At 36.5% G+C, this 17,437-nt stretch overlaps 1 protein-coding gene across 2 annotated transcripts; it reads right to left on the bottom strand.

Moving 5' to 3' along the window:
* Window positions 1-9,992: 9,992 nt before the first annotated feature.
* Window positions 9,993-14,706, bottom strand: mterf2 (mitochondrial transcription termination factor 2). Of its 2 annotated transcripts, none has more exons than XM_028450236.1 (2): window positions 14,672-14,706; window positions 9,993-12,358 (listed from the first exon to the last, which is right to left on the bottom strand). In XM_028450236.1, exon 2 carries the CDS (start codon window positions 12,330-12,332, stop codon window positions 11,202-11,204), a length of 1,131 nt encoding a protein of 376 aa, XP_028306037.1. In that variant the 5' UTR covers window positions 12,333-12,358; window positions 14,672-14,706; the 3' UTR covers window positions 9,993-11,201. The 2 variants fall into 2 exon arrangements, with proteins under 2 accessions (XP_028306037.1, XP_028306038.1); XM_028450237.1 differs by lacking the exon at window positions 14,672-14,706 and adding an exon at window positions 13,807-13,829.
* Between the last annotated feature and the right edge of the window lie 2,731 nt (window positions 14,707-17,437).

Raw genomic sequence — 17,437 nt, 5'->3', positions numbered from 1 at the left:
GCAGATTACTCACTATGGCTTTCTCTGTGAATTTAAGACACATTTTCTTAAATCAGACATGGACAACACAGGCGGCCATTGGTTGAATTTTATTTGGCCCCCAATATAAATGATTAAAAAAAGCATACAAACATGTAAAAGCAATTGCACAAAAGGACAACAAAAAAGCACAATTTTCCCCAAAAAACACAAGACAACAAATAAAAAGAAAACACAATCTCCAAAATTACATCAAAAAAGAAAATACACTATATGTTTGTGAGAAAAATACACAAAGTGACTCCAAAAACACACAAAACAACTAAAATGAACAGGACTCCAATAAACACAAAATTACAGAAACTACACAAAACATAAATATATAAAACAAAGATGGACGACAACCTTTATTTTTCCCTGTGTCATTTTAAAAACTGATGACATGTGGCCTTGAGTTGGATCAGACGATTGTCTTTTTGTGGCCCCTCCCTCTCTTAGATCATTTAAAGCATCTTCATCACAAGATGACCATGAATACTTTTGTATGAAATAAAGATGTACGTTTGAAACATTAGGAGGCCTGACTATTCATCCACACTATACATTATTATAAAGCTTTAAAATCCTCTTTGTGAACGGAATGTATAGTTAAATCCAGAAGTTCACACACACACTGTGAAAAGACTCATAACACTTTTTTTGTCAGTCTGAAATGAAATCAGACTAAACCTTTCCTGTTTCAGGTCAGTTCGGATTAACATTATCTCATTTTGCTAAATGTCACACTAATGAGAGAATTTCTTTTATTATTTTCTTTGAGATCAAAAGTTTACATCCACACATGATTTCAAACAAGGAAACAGAGTGTTTAAGGTGTGCCTTCAATTCACTCACATGTTGTCAGTTTAACCTATCAGGAGCTTCCAAAGCTATGACATCATCACCTGGGCGTCCCCACGTTGTTTAAAGGCAGTGGCTATCTGTACAGTTGCCTATCAATATATCGACATTCCAAACGTACGCAGCGCCCCTATTTGGCCAGTTTAGGTCACGTGATGGTCAGTCATTGGTCAGTTTAGGTCCCGTGACTAAGACTAAACATTAACCTAAATCTAAAAATTGTTGCGATATTGGGTTATAACCTAGCCATAAACCTAGCCCTAAGACGCTACGTACTTGTACTGAACCAATAGCACCAGGGGTTGTCCGTACAGCAACCGTACAAACAGACACTTTCTAAACCTAACCCTAAAAATTGTTGCAATATTGGGTTATGACCTAAACCTAACCCTAAGACGCTACGTACGTGTACTTAGGTAACCGTACCAATTAGAAGTGTCCCGATCTGATATTGATATCGGTTATCGGTCCGATATCAGCCAGAAAACAAATATCGGATTTTATCTTACTGCACCAAAAATCTCCGATATCATCCGATATATATATATATATATATATTTTATTAGAATACTGTAGATATTATGTTGAAGGTAAACATGTGTGTAACCAATTGGTTAATAATAAATAGGTCAGTTTTTCTTCATATTTGAGTGACATCACTAGATCAAACCTTTTCTATCATTCCACACTACAAAATAAGTGATAAAAGTACGTATGATCCGTCATCGTATCGGATCCGTGTCGGTATCGGCCAATACTCAAGGCTGCAATATCGATATGGAAGTGAAAAAGTCCCGAGTACCAGTAGCACCAGGGGTTGTACGTACGGCAACCGTACAAATAGACACTTGGTTTAAAGACATGGTGCTTTTTGTTTAAGTAAACTTTTGACCTCAAAGAAAGTAATACAAAAATCCTCTCATTATTGTGGCATTGTTTTTATGTTTGTCAGTGCTGTTGAATTGAAACTAAAACCAATGATGTATTTTTGTTGTGGAACTGTATCAGCCAGTCTTTGCATACATGAACATATTGTTCTTTGGTTGAGTAGAACAACTGTCTACTGTTGGCAGATGAATGGATAAACTTCAGGTTGGGGTTTTATTTCTTACCACAAGATGGAGGCAAATCAATAAAGTGATACTTCATAGGTACTGTATGGTCCAAAGGGCCACCAGTTTAAAAAAAGCTTCTTACTACATTTTCATGGTTTCACTTTAATTAGAGTGTAAGATAAGAAGGAAGGCATTTATTTCTCCTAATTTATTCAATTGTTTTATTTTCTACATTTCACAGAAAATCTCCATGTTGCTATTTTACTAGCTAGAAATAAAACATATTTAACTCATCTCACATTGTTATTATATATAACGTTTCACAACCCACACACCAAATCTGCAGCATTTCAAAACATTTGACACAATGTTTCAGTGAAAATAAACATTTAAAGGTGGTTCATTTAATACTAAAACTTTATCAGCAGATTTTAACTTTATTAAGTAATAATTACATCTGTCGTCTGTATCTATCTTTAAATCCTGGAAAGTTAATCAGATTTTAGATGGAGCTCATTGGTGCCTCGAGCTCCTGAGGGCCCCTCACATGGTCCACGTGGGCTACCTGGGGCCCGCGGGCACCATGTTGGTGACCCCTGAACTATAAAGGCTTGTACTTAAATACAGGCAATGAGAAAAGCAGAATCTGCTTTTTATCCTGATAATGTTATTGAGAAAATATAAGGAGTGAATGTGTGCAAGTAACACAATAAACCACCTGTCTTTAAGCCAGCGATTCTCAACTGGTGGGTCGGGACCCAAAAGTGGGTCGCAGACCTGTACTGTACTAAAAATAAATAAATACTTAATGTCTCTCATGTTAGACTTGTCTTTTATTTTGAAAGAAACATATTTTGACAGGCATGCTGTGACATGCGTGTTTCAGAAAAATATATATAGATTTATGTTTTAAAAAAGATTATGTGTGTGTGTGTTTTCAACAGCAATATATATATATAGGAATATAAAACCACATGTAGTTATTAAGAACCTTCATATTAAACACATGTAAATGTAACTATTCTGGTTTAAGGTACTGAAAACCATGAATCATACTGAAGTCTTTTAACATTTATTTTTCTCTCCAGTCATCCGACATTGTGAAAACTACACATGTAAAAAACATACAAACATTACAGAAACAATCTTTCACCAACAGTAATTAGACAAAGCTGGATTCAGTCATTAGAGAAATGTATGAATTGTCCACAGTACACAAAGCACTTTGAACCAACAATGACAACAAATACGAACGTGTGAAACTTCAAAATCACAACTACCGTGTTTGCCTCTCAAAGCGAACAGAATAGTAAAGGTTTTATTGTAGGACGTATCTGACCATAATCCCACAGGGGTCATTCTTAATTACACTGTGGTCACATGACCTACCTCATCCCCATAGATCAGACATAGGCAGAGGTGGCAAAAGTTCTACTCTTTAGTACTCAAGTTAAAAGTATAGATATTTGAATAAAAAATGATAAAAGTAAAAGTATTGAAGTTGCTCTCTACTTGAGTAAAAGTTAAAAAAAAAGTACATGCTACTAAATGTGCTTAAGTAAAAAAGTAAACAAAAAGTATAACAAATGTCCTTTCAATAATAAGACGGGGTTTTTAAACAAATTCCATACCTCTTATTTTTTAAGAACCAGTAGAAAATTAGAAATAAATGAAATCTGTTACCTTTGAACACCTGGAGACTCATAATAGATCAAATTTGTAATTAAATATTTCAAGAGAAGAACAATTTCAATTAGAACCAGAGCAGCTTTGAGTTTAACATTTTCAGAATTCCGACTTTAAAACTCAGAATTCTGACTTTATTCTTAGAATTCTGACTTTTATCTCAAAATTCTAAGTTTAAAATCAGAACTCCAAAAAAAAAAAAAAAAGAACAACATGTGGCCCTAATCATCTCCTGTAACTAAGGGACCTGCCTAACAACAAAAAAGCTCCAAATAACAAAATATTTCATTTAACCTCAAGAGAATCATGTTTTACAGGTTTCTGAAATGAAGACGTTCCATTTTTGGTGTGAAAATGAGTTCCACTGAGATGGAAAGCCTTTCACAAGCAGCTTTGAGGTTGTTGGTTTGCGTCTTTATGCCTCGTGACGTCATCTTTGAACGTCTTAAAAGTAACGACCTCATTTTTAAAATGTAAGGAGTAGAAAGTACAGATATTTGTTTAAAAAAGTAAGGAGTGAAAGTAAAAAGTCACCAAAAAAAATAAATAGATACCAGAAAAAACGAATTACAGTGAAGTACTTGTACATCATGTCACCTCTGGACATAGGCAAAAAAATAAATCCCCAAAAACTGTATTTAAAGAAGTTGGAAGGAATATAAAGCCCAAAATAATTCACAAATTGGCAATAAAATGCACAAAGTACACACATTAAATTCCCAAAATGACAACAGACACAACAAACTGCACTTAAACAAACAAAATGACTATGAAAACACAAAAAGACAACAACGCATTACATAATATAGCTCCAAAGACACATACCGTTAACAAAATTACACAAAATGACAGAAAAATACAGAAAACAGCAACAAAAATACTGAAAGTGACCCCAAAATTGCACAAATCAACAATATAAATGCAGAAAATGACAGAAAAATACAGAAACTTACACCAAAGGACACAAAAAATAACAAAAACATACATAAAAAGAAAACTAAACCCTCTCCTGTATAAATTAATGCTTGGATCAGTCATTATTCTGACATCAGTGTTGATAATGTGGCCCTCGGATCAGATACTTAGATCATAATTTTGTGGGCCCCGCTGTGATAGTTAACCATCCCTGCCATAGATCGAATAATGCTAAAAAGTCTACATTTTTAAATGTATTTTTAAAGTATAAGTATAAGTAATACTTATTGTTTTTATTGTGCTTTTAATTAGTTTTAATGACCATATGATGTAAATGCTTAGATCACTGTCTCCTGGACATTTACAATAATATTCAAAATGGGTATGAACACAATAATATCTGTTACTGATTATACGAAGCACAGGATTAAGCACAATTAATAATTGTCATTGGTTGAAATGGTCAACTAGTTAAAAAAAAAACTGTAATGTGCACAAATGGCCACAAGGAGGAGACAGTGAGCCTAAAACGCTAAAGCAAAGAGTTCCTGGAGGTCACCTGTTCTGTAATATTCAGCTACATGCTTCAACGTGCCTGAATATCTCGATACATTGAAAATTCATGCTGCATTACATAAATCCTGACTTTGGCAATGAGTTTGTTTTCCAATTACAGCATCATTTAAAAGAAAAATGCACAACAGCGCTCCTCCAGGACCGCAGTTTAACCCAATAATCTACACCAGAGATGGACAACGTTATCAACATTCATGACAACATTTAAAATAATGACCAATCTGAGCATTAACACATAGGGAAAAACAAATGGATTGTGTGTTTTTGTTTCGAATTTTTTTTGCTATTGCCATTTTTGCACTTTTGTATTGTGCATTTATTTACTTTTCTGTTATCATTCTGGTCATCATATGTGTTTTCCTGGTAATTTAGTATATTGTTGTGTATTTTTAGTCATCTTGTGTAACTTTTGTGTATTTGGATCTATTGTGTTCATAATGAATCAAATATTTATTTTAATTAGACACAGTGTATTTGTCTGGTAAGGACGTCTTCTTATGTATTTATTTTGTTTTTTCAGATATTTTTGTGTTATTGTGTGTATTTTTTTTAAAAATTCTATTTGGTATATATTTCTGTTATTTTGTGCATTTCTAGTCATCTTGTCTGTTTTTTTGGTTAATTTTGTTGCCATTTTTGTGTATTTTTGCTATTGTTTCAAATTATATTCTGTTACTTTTGTGTATATTTCTGTATTTTTATTCGTTTTGTTAGTCATTGTGTTTGTTTACTTTGGGGGCTGCACAGAATTAGACACAGAGCACCTGATTTACACAGAAGTACTTTATATTAGTAAAAGTAACAAAACCTGCCCTACAATAGCATTAAAAGGAAAAACACATGCAGATAAATATCTGTTCTTTCTCTCTGACTTCAGCACCAACAAACATTCATCCAAATAACACTCGTGTCATTGTTCAAACTTAAAAAAAAAAAACTGATATTAACCTAAAAGAAGACACTTTAAGAAATCAGCCATGTGAATAAACGACAGTGACATCCAACAGGCCTCGGTTCATCACTGCTAACACTTTCAGCCAGTGACAGATGAGCCAGTAAACTTGTGAATCTCAGGCACAGAAAGTTATTTACCTTTTGTCATTGAACATCCATCAATATGACATCTATTTTTTCATATATGGGACGTGTCAAGGAGCACAGATGGAGAAAAAAAATGACAGAAAACAAATCTTCAGGTGCAGATGGAACCAAATGTTTGAAGATTCAAGCGCAGTTGATGTGATTAAAAAAAAAAAAAAAAAAAAAGCATCACAATAGAATAGATTCCACCAGCGAGTATAATTAATTTTGTGTGAACACTGAAGGTATTTTCATCTTTTAGTCACAGAAGATTATTTGTGCTGTCGAGTGCTTATTTTCCACCTTGCTGCTTTTTGAAGTGCATAATGCATTCATTGAATGAAATATTCCCGGGGCACGACTATCAATGACCTCCATATAAAGGGATTTTATTGCAGCGGCTCTTACTCTGAACGCCTTAACAGGAAATCACAGCTTCTAATTGTAGATGTCATCTGTTTCTGCTGAGATATGGCTCATAAAAGCAGTAAGGTACCAGTGCAGTGTTTGAAAATGGAAACAAAGACAATTTATACTCCCTCTTGTTAACCTCTGTGTAATTCAAAAACACAGTGTCTGCTGAAGGAGGAAAAAAAAAAAAACTAGAGGTGACCCGAGGCCTCGTCTCGTCTGCTTCGCTTTAATACATCCAGACTCAACATCGGTGTAACACGTGCACCTTAACCTCTCAACATGATGAATTGAAGCATGTGTGTGTTAAAGTAGAACGCTGCCGTGTACTTGAGGTAATGCGGTAACCGCCTGGAGGGGGGCGTCCAGTGTTATGCGTGTGTTTGGAAAATGAATTCAAGTGGAGCATCCATCCATCCATCCATCCATCAATTCGCCGAGCACAAATTCATTACCAGAGGCACTCACTTTTGCATCATCTGCCCAGTGGCTATCGCCATGGCTACGAGATGGTGGTGACTGATGCAGACAGGAAGCAGTTGTTGTTAACGTGCATAATACGACTCACGCCTCTGGACAAACGTGTCCCCTCTCTGTGTGTTGTGACCCCTGTAGTAGCATTATGAGGGGGGAGCTAGCTATGAGCTCTGAATCATGGCTTCATTAGCTGTGACGCTTGCTCCATTTAGAGGCTATTTCTGTGTGTTTCATCAGCGAAGAAACATTAGGATTCCTGCTAAAGGGAGAGTTATTTTATGCTGCCTGTTTTTACAGGCTACTGAGAGTTTCAAAACAAGGGGACGTTAACACTTGGAAACACTGTAGGAGTAAATGTAAAGAGGAAACCATCTCCAGTTATATCTGAACAGGGTTGGGTGCACTAGCCCATGACCCCCCAAAAAATAAAAGTCCCAGAGACCAGGGACCCCCACTGTACCTGAAGGTGGTTGAACACAGACATGAACATTAAAGAACAGTCATGTGGAGACAGGGTACAGGGTCATCTATATGGGTGAATAAAGGGGAGAGATTTTTGGGGTCCATCCATAAAGTCAGTAAAATGATGGTCCATTGTTTTATGAATCTGATAACCACATTTATTTATTTATCTGAATAATATCCACTGTTATTCATGAAGTTTATTAATATTTGCTCCATAGTATATAGTCATCTTAAAGACGTAAATCCTTGTTTTAATCAGAAATAAAATGGGTTAAAAAGTGGCCAAAAATGATGGAAAAAGTGGTGAAATGTGGATTGAAGGAATGGTTAAAAGTTGCAAGTTAGAGAGGTCAAAAACAGACACAAAAAGTGGTTAAAACGGTTTTAAGTGTCAATATTAGAACAATTAGTTTAAACTGTCAAATAATGGGTAGGACAAATCGTGAATGTGGTCAAATTGGCAAAAATAAGCATGGCATATGGTGAAAAGAGGTTAAAAGTGACAATAATGGATCAACATATGCGACATAAGGTGGAAAAAGTGGTGGAAAGGGTTTATAAGTGCTGAAAATATCTTGAAAATGGGAAATATGTGCAGAAGAGGCATTGAAATATGACTGAGAAGTGGCATACATGGGAGTAATGTAGCAAAAATGCATTAAAAGGAGCCAAAATATGGCAAGAAACTGATGAAAATAGGTTAAAATATGGCAAGTTTGGTGTAGTTGTAGAAAAAGGGTAAAAAAAAAAGCAAAAATGTGCTCAAATTGTTCAAAAATATTCTTAGTTTCTTGAAGGTATCTGACGACCCCCCTCCATTTGTCTCGCAAACCCAAATGGGGTCCTGACCCCAAGTTTGAGAATCCCCTAACATGAATCACAGTTTTTCTCAGTCGCTTTGGTGCTTTTCTCAGATCAGAATAAAAATTCTCAACTATTAGTTCAACCTCCACAACATTTAACATTTATAGTAACAATTTCTCCTTCCTCTGAACAAAGTGCAAATGCTTTTGGACATGTATCAGTCACTTTCATACAACTATCTGCTATTTTATAAAATGATCACTTGCTTATGTCATATCAGTCAAAATGAACTATACTGATGGATGCTGAATAGTCTAAAACTAATAGTCTTCATTGCATTGCTTTAGTCATTACACACAAATTTGTTGAACTCGTTATCCAATTCTGCCAAGCAAATTTTATACCTTTCTTTATCATTTTTTCCTGGAAATGTCTCCTAAATTTAACAAGAAATAATATCAGAATCAGAAATGTTTTAATGGCCAAGTACAGTTTTTAGGACAGTACAAGGAATTTGACTTAGTAGGTAATATCCATTGTGATGTAGATAAAAATATGTGACCAGACAGACAGGAAGGTCTGGATGTACCAGAATGATTTACCTATGTTCAGTTACAATATGTACTGTTACAGTATATTATTCATTTATGCACAGTTCTACCAAAAGGGTGTTTCTTATGTTTGTTCTAAATAAGTGATTGTGGTGTATTTTTCTTTTGCACAATGCTGTAGAACTGCAAAGAGCATATACAGAAACTTGACTGTAGTTTTCAAATGGCTGTACAAGTAGTGTATAGGGGTGTCTAGAGCATTTTCACATAGTGAATCCAAGTTCTGACTTTTTTTTGCATTGGAAAAAAACACTGAGCGAATAAACCGTCATAATGAAAACATGACAAAGCCATATTGCTATCTAGTTCATTTTGATGACACTGGCAGTTTCCATGACATGAATAGTTGATTTTGAGGAATGGACTCTTCCATTTTGAGCAAGTGACGTGCTTTTGCAGCTTATCTTACCCAATAGGTTTTGCAGGTTGCACTAATTGTTTTGAGAAATGCACAAACTGCTGTGCAAATGTTAATAGTGTTGTGAGAAAAGCACCAAAATGACTAAAAACTGTAACCTTAGGCCATGGCTTCATCAATTTACACTTTCTGTTCATCATAAATATCTCATCAAGTGTTTCTATGTATGAATCAGTGCTAATTGCTAAAAAAAACTGTGTTGTATCCTTTTCCTGAGGGGAACATTTGTGCTGCCAAGATGATTGTTTGAAAATGAAGCATTTGCAAAGCTTCCAAATAAAAAAAGATCTGACAAGCTGTGTTTGTTTTAAAACTCACTCACTAATACATTTAATAGAAGAGCCAGCACGTCTCACACTGGGCAATGATCTATGATGCAAATAAGATAGAGTGATTCTTTGTTTTATCCAGAAGAAACCACATATTTTAAAAATATATACAAAGATATTTACATATTTATTTTAAACAAAATATTTAATGAAAAAGAAAAACGGGTAAGAAATAAAAATAAAAAATCAATTTCTATATAGAAATATAAGATGTATAAAAATATATTTATAAAATATATATAAAAAATGATACATTTGTTTAGTAAAATGTTCAATAAAGGGGTGTAAAAAAATAAAAAAGAAAGAAAGCATTGAATATGAAGCAAAATGTTCCTCATATTTCCTCCTAAATGATTTGCACCTTAGTTGATTTGAAAATTTTAAATGATTTTAATGTAGATTAATAGTATTGTTGCTAAGATTTTTTCAAGCTGTGAACAAATACAGTCACATGTGGCCTCTCATCTACTTAAATCATAAAACAGAAGCTCAATGATCATTTCAAAGTGAATATACTTCAAAACATCTGATTCTAATTCATTCTGATTGCACGTAAAAGTTGATTTGATATAAAAACAGGCCTGTGTTGAAAGCAGTTAAAAGAAACTCCAAACAGACCACGTGACATCAAGGACGATTACCTAGACACCACATCATTTTTGTTTTCAGACACTCTGTAGTGTCGGATGTAAAACTCCAAAGAGCCTTTTTCTCGTGGTAGAGAAAGTTTTGTCTTCAACTCGATAATCTCAGCCAAAAAAAATTTGGAAAAAATACGACAGCTTTAATTAAAAGGAGCTCCTCGTGACATGTAAACATTTACATTGAAATCAAGTCGTTTCCCTGTGTTGTATGTGGGTCATTCCATGTCATTTCTACACATTTGCAGGACATTCCATGCATATTCTGACATTTTTACCAATAGTTCTTTATCTCAAAGCTGGTCAAATTACAGAGAGTTGAGGCATATGCTAAGTTGTTTACTAACATGTTCAAGCCCCAAATACCCAACAAACCTTTTTCCATTTTTGAGGGGCTGGTATGTCCACCAGATAGGATGTAAAGCAGATCTTTTTGTATATTCTGAGAGTGGGTGGAGCTGTATTACTATACCAAATTTCAGTTTCCTATGTGGTGTAATTCCTGAGATATTACCTGAAATGGAAGAAAAATAGCGAAAATTAACACATACTCCCCTCACTAAAATGGACATATCTCAAAAAAGTACAGTACTCATCCGATCAAACTAAAAAATGAGTGTGCCTATTGAAAAATCACAAAACATTTGGGAAAAATGTTTACATTTTTTGAGACCGAAGTGTGTTGGCCATTTGTTGAAATGACATGGAATGACCCATGTGCATATAAGAGGCTGTAAACTTTAAATACAGTAATTCCACAGCTTAAAGTAAATCCATTGTTAGCACCAAGATCCTGATACAAAACAACAAGACAACAGTTTCAGGCCAATGTTATGGCTTTATGCTATACAACATCAGTCGTCCACTTTTAAAGGAGCTACGGGGTTAAAGAGTGGCCTCTCTCGACGAAGCTGTAGCTTCCCGAAGCTCACTTCAAAATCCTTCTTTGTTCCGTTAAGAACCTGCAGACTCCCAGTTCTCACATCATAACCTCGCGCCTTCAAGCACTGAATACGGTAGTTAACTATCTGTGTGGTGAGCTCCAGCACGGTTGGAGTTTCAGTGATCTGAGACATGCTGATCCCAGCGCTGCAGAGGCTCTGAAAGCGCTCGTCTAGAGTAGACTCAGGGTAGTACAGCAGAGCTGGGCACTTGAGGATGATGGTCCGCAGCTCTTCCTCAGAGCAGCCCATGGTGGTCTGAGAGAAAAGGAGGGTGCGACGCATGCTATCTGGGTTCAGCTCAGTGACGAAGCCCCTCAGACTGGACATGAGGAAGAGGAGCTGGGCTGTGCTGAAGCCTTTATCTCTGAGGAACATCAGGTTCTGCTTCAGCACCTCAGTGGGCTTCAGGAGAACAAACGGGTTCTGACTCAGAAGCTTCTGGAGCCAGATCTTCATGTTGGCCTCGTTTCCACCCAGCTCCATGTAAGCCTGCTGCAGGGTGAGGACCATCTCCTGGTTCTGCCCCACAGGCCTTTGGAAGCTCTGTGGAGCGCTGGCCATCAGTTTAGTGATGATCCTCTTGTTGAGGATTAAACTCTGGAAATAAGCGATGTTGTTTCGTTGGTTGTCATGGTGACTGGTGGAGGAGAAGAAAGAGGCTGGGAACTTCTCTATAATACCAACAAGCTCCTTCTGGTTTGGACAGACAGTCATCCACAGTTCCCTCTGTGTCCGCACCTGCTCAGGGTCACAGAGCACGGCCTCAGGGTGGACCACTAATATACGAGCGATGACGGGACCTGAGGCCCCCATGTCCTTCAGAACGTCAGCCACTTCCTCAGTGTAGGCAGGACTCTGATGGAGCACCCAGCCCTTAAGTTTTCGCACCCTCTGAATGTCCACAGAGAGACGATAAAGAGCGTCCACGGTTTGCTGGTTCTCCTCTGAGGAGCTGAGATTCACACATGACCTGAAGTTCAGAGGCAGAGCGGTGAGGGGCTGGCATCGCAGGCACAGGGACGTAGATATCAAACGCAACATTGAGGCGAAACCCTGAGGACAATCACCTGAGGAGGAATTAAAGAAAAAAAAAATCTTGAACTTACACAGTAGCGTGAACTAAAGACGGGTATTTACTGCATTATTTTAGAGCTGAAAGTTGTGCTGTGAGAGGTTAAGAGCAGCCTGACTACTGCACACAATAGATCAGTGGTTCTCAGCCCATGACCCCCAAAATAAAGGTTCCAGAGATCAGGGATAATGTTTTAATTTATTTATTTCATCCAAAATGTGATTAAGCCTTAACTTATCTAAATTATGGGTCAGATACAGTATAAAGTATCTAATTAGACATTAGAGTTATTCAAATTATAGCATTGAATAGATATGTATATTTAGGTATTACTCATTAAAGCAGTTGTTCTCAAACTTTTCAGCCTGCGACCCCCAAAATAAAGGTGTCAGAGACCGGGGACCCCCACTGTACCTGAAGGTGGTTGAACACAGACATGAACATTGAAGAACAGTAATGTGGAGACAGGGTCATCTATAAGGGGGAATAAAGGGGAGAGATTTTTGGGGTCCATCCATAAAGTCAGCAAAATGATGGTCCATTGTTTATGAATCTGTGATAACCACATTTATTTATTTAGGTATTCAGAAAGTTCATTTTTATACAGTATATAGTCATCTTAAAGATGTAAAGCCTTGTTTTATTCAGGAATAAAAATTGGTTAAAAGTGACCAAACATGATGGAAAAGGTGGTGAAATGGGGCTTTAAAAACAACAGAAATCGGTAAAAAGTTGCAAATTTCAGTGGCAAAAAACGGACAGAAAAAGTGCTAAAAATGGTTCAAAGTGTCAATATTGGAACAATTAGTTTAAACTGGCAAATAATGGGCATGACAAATTGTGAATGTGGTAAAATTGGCAAAAATAAGCATGAAATATGGTGAAAAGAGGTTAAAATACGTAACATTAGGTGGGAAAAGTGGTGGAAAGGGTATATAGGTGCGGACAATGTCTTGAATATGGAATAAATGTACAGAAAAGGCATTGAAATTAGATGGAGAAGTTGCAAAAATGGGAATAATGTAGTAAAAATGCATTAAAGGGCAACAATATGGCAAGAAAAGGAGTAAAAATAAGCAAAAATGGGCTCAAATTGTTACAAAAAAATGTCATTAGTTTCTTGAAGGCATCTGGTGCTACCTCTCAGTGTCTCGGGACCCCAAATGGGGTCCTGACCCCAAGGTTAAGAACCCCTGCAATAGAGGATACAATGACTCCAAATAACACTGCAGTGGTAACAGTTTAAACAGCACATTAATAAATACATACATACTAAATCAAGAAGAAAATCTGGCCAACAAGAAACCTCAGGACCTGACGATCACCTTTATAAAACAATCCCAATATAAGCATTGTGGCTTATAGAAATTCTATTAAATAAACCTGAAATATCCATTACATCACCATGTGGGACTTGCTAACCAAACATTTATTGGAGCTTACAGGACTTAAGGAGAGCCACATGGTTCTAGATACCACAGCACACCTTCCACGGCCTGCATAAATTGAAGCATTAGTCGTAAGAACATGGGGAAGTGTGTATTATAATATCTTATTACAAACACTTTTTACTCGTAAATACTAATTTACTAATATAGTTCCCCCCAATAATAGCACATAATCCAAAATGTAAAATTTTTACTAAGCTGCTTTGTTATAACTTGGTCATCCTTTGCAATCTGGCACAGCTGTTACCAGATGTTATACTGGTAAAAAATAAAAATAAATAAAAAAAATGATGAGCGGTTTTTTTTTAGTTTTTTTTTTACCGTTTGTATTTACTTGCCCTGAGTAAACATTAGTTTGATTGATTTGATTTTACAATCAATCTGTAACCTGACACCTTTGATTGATGTATACATCTGTAAAATATTTGTATTATCATTTATATTATTGAATTTTTTGTACTCTAATGTCTACACTTGTATTTAATCAATATTAAATTGACAGTATTTTACTGAATTATGTACGTTTTCCTTTGTCTTTCTTTGTTTAGTGTTTATTCTTTATATCTTTTATATTTCTCGAGCCTCTGTAATGAAAGTAATTTCCCTCTGGGATAAATAAAGAACTTCTGATTCTGGTCATTTCAAAATAAAAGCCCTGATGTGGAAGGCTTGGGCTAGCTGGGTTAGCCTAGCTGCTAACAGCAAGTAGAGATACATTAAATGCTGACCCACCACACAGTTGAAAGTAAAGTATTTAATTTAGCCTTACAATGTGTGGTAAACACTTCGGTTAAATCATTGCGTTAATACGTGTACGAACTGATAAGTTAATATAAACAGGAGGAAAAAAACTGAAGTACCTTTAGCAGCGGTCACAGGAACTGACGTATTATTATGAAATTAATAACTTCTTCTGCTGTTTAGTTCGGAGGCACGTTTCTACACTGACCTCCACAGGCAGTAATTGGTACTACATGTTTCAGTGTGAAGGATTTGTGACAATCACATACCCACAAACTCAGTAGTAGATGCAAATTAAAATCGTGAAAAAAACAGTATGTACTGTAAACCGTCTACAGACCAACAAACTTCCATCTAATAGTCAGCATTACTCTGCATACATTGAGTCACATAGATTTTCTAGTATGGGTGACATCTCTGCTACAATTAAAAATACATAAATTAGTAAATAAACAAACAAATAGCATTTATGGCATACATTTAGATAATAAGGGATTTATTTATTCATTTATTTATTAATGACATATATCTGTAGGTATATATATATATATATATATATATTAATTTATTCATTCAGTTATTTATCCATTTTGATTGTGGCAGAGTTTGTCTTTCATTTTCGAGCAAGGGCATTACCATAAATGAATATATAAATAAAATCTAGTGCTTTGGGTATTTGCCCTGTTCCTTTTTATTTCCTTAATTAATTGATTTTTTTTTCTTTTTTTTCTTATTTCAAAGAAAAGCTCTTTTATTTCAGTCTGTACTTTCAGGGATAAAATTTGTTCTTGCAAAAGTGTGAACAGTGTTGAGCAGCCTGCAGGTATACGGGGTCCTGACGAGTGCAATCAGTGCATGGTTGAATTGGACTGAACACCCGTAGAGTTCTCTCACAGTTGGTGCTAAATCATGCCTGATCACCAGCTCTCCAAGCTGTTCCCTCAGCAGCGCCAAACCCACTGTTCACTGACTTTCTGGGTCCATAGCTTATGTAAGCGTAAACAGATGAGATTCCTCACAGGAGGACAGGTTGATGATTCAACACTTAGAATGTTGACTGGAGCGTCACCACGATGCACTGATGGTCGGGCCCACGGGAGTTGTTTTGTGTGGTCTCAAAATGCTGGTATTGAATCGCCACAAAGGAAAATAAAGTCGGATTAATATGGTGTTAAAATAATTTAGCTCAATGGCCACACACTTCATCTAACCTTCTAAAAAACAGATTCTAAACGGCTTTCTGGTTACCTGGTCAGTTATCTTTTCATGTATTTATTCAGCGTTAATGAATGAATGCAATAAACCACCCAAACAATGATCTAATGTCCTGAAAGATTACAGTCCAGCATTCTTGAGCTCTCTCCCTCCTTCTACACCTGAGCGTGGGACTGCGGTGGAATCTAAACCCACAGGACAGCTGTGTGACCCCTTCAATGAATGAATTTAAATTTCCTGCAAAAAGAATTGTCGTGATAAACACCTGGAGGCAAAAAATACTCAAACTTATTATTCACTGCTGTAGGCAGACGGTTTAACAAGACACATTTGCTGGAAACTGGAGGAGTTCAAATAAACAAATAAAATTAACAAGGAAGGATAAATGTCAACAAATGGACAGTGGTGTGGCAACTGAAAGTAAATGAATGGCTATGAGAGAAATCCTACACGTGGTATTGCAATAAGGAAGAACACATTTTTATCCTGTTTCCTTACTGGAACTGTTGGCTGGTTTCCAACTCTCCACCATTCATGCTAACTATGACCTGCTTGTATAAAAGCTGGAAAAGCCCAAACCCTGATCCAACACTGGATGCAGCACTAGACACACCTTCATACAAACTATCATAATTAAAAAGCTCCATAATATTGAATCCACATTGGGTTTGACTATTCTCCCATAAAAAGTAAAAACAAAATTTCTCAATACTGCTCTCAAGATAATCTGAATACCACTGGCCACACCTTTACATTAAAGAAAACCAGTCGGACCAAAATTCCCATCTGTTTATGTTGCACCATGACTAATCGTGGTAAACTGCCACATGCCTTCTACCTGATGTCTCAGATATGTTAACTTGAATACCTGTGTATGAGAGAAGTTAAGAAAGAGGAGGAAACGTATTCCTGCTGAAGGTGGAGCTAAAAAAGACAACCTAAGTTGGATATTCATTTTGCAGACTTAGTGAAAGCACTTGACAGAACAGCCTGTAATGAGCAAAGACCATGAACTCTGTTTGGTTGATGTTTTTCTTCCTGCTCCGTCATGTCTGCAGTGAGGAGCCAGAGCAGGTGTTCAGGGCAGAGGGTGGCGTCATTGAGTTGGGATATTGTTTCGGATTGGAGAACATGGTTGTTTTCAGAACTTTTCAGGAGGAAGACCACCTGATTAGCAGCTCCTCAAACCAGAGCATGCCCAATGCCCTTGGTGCAAACCTGCAAGGTCGTGCTCGCCTCACGGATGACTATGACATGCACATGCTGCAGATTGGAAACCTTACACACGCGGACTCAGGAATCTACAGGACCGAGTGCTGGAGGAACCAGACACAAGTCAGGAGAATAACACAGGAGCTCTCCGTGTGTGATATGGAAGTTGAATCCAACGAAATTGATGTGAAGCAAGAAGGAGCTACCATTTGGTGCAACAGTTCCCTTGGTTTGGAAGGAACCTCTGTGCGGTGGTATTATGAAATATATCCAAGTTTCAAAGTCACACTCTTCTTAGACAGCAGTGTTTCCTTGGAGCCTCTCGTGGAGGTGCCAGATGTTTTGGAGGTCAAAGAAAACGGGACACTGCTTGTGCTTGATGATAGCATGGTGAAGAATAACAAAAACTTTTACTGTCTTATCGTCAAAGAATCAAAATGTGTCAGTTTTCAGATTAT

Source organism: Gouania willdenowi, chromosome 6 (assembly GCF_900634775.1).
Source record: "Gouania willdenowi chromosome 6, fGouWil2.1, whole genome shotgun sequence".
NCBI lineage: Eukaryota > Metazoa > Chordata > Actinopteri > Blenniiformes > Gobiesocidae > Gouania > Gouania willdenowi.
Note: the sequence above shows the minus strand (reverse complement) of the source record. Positions and strands in the feature narration are given on the sequence as shown.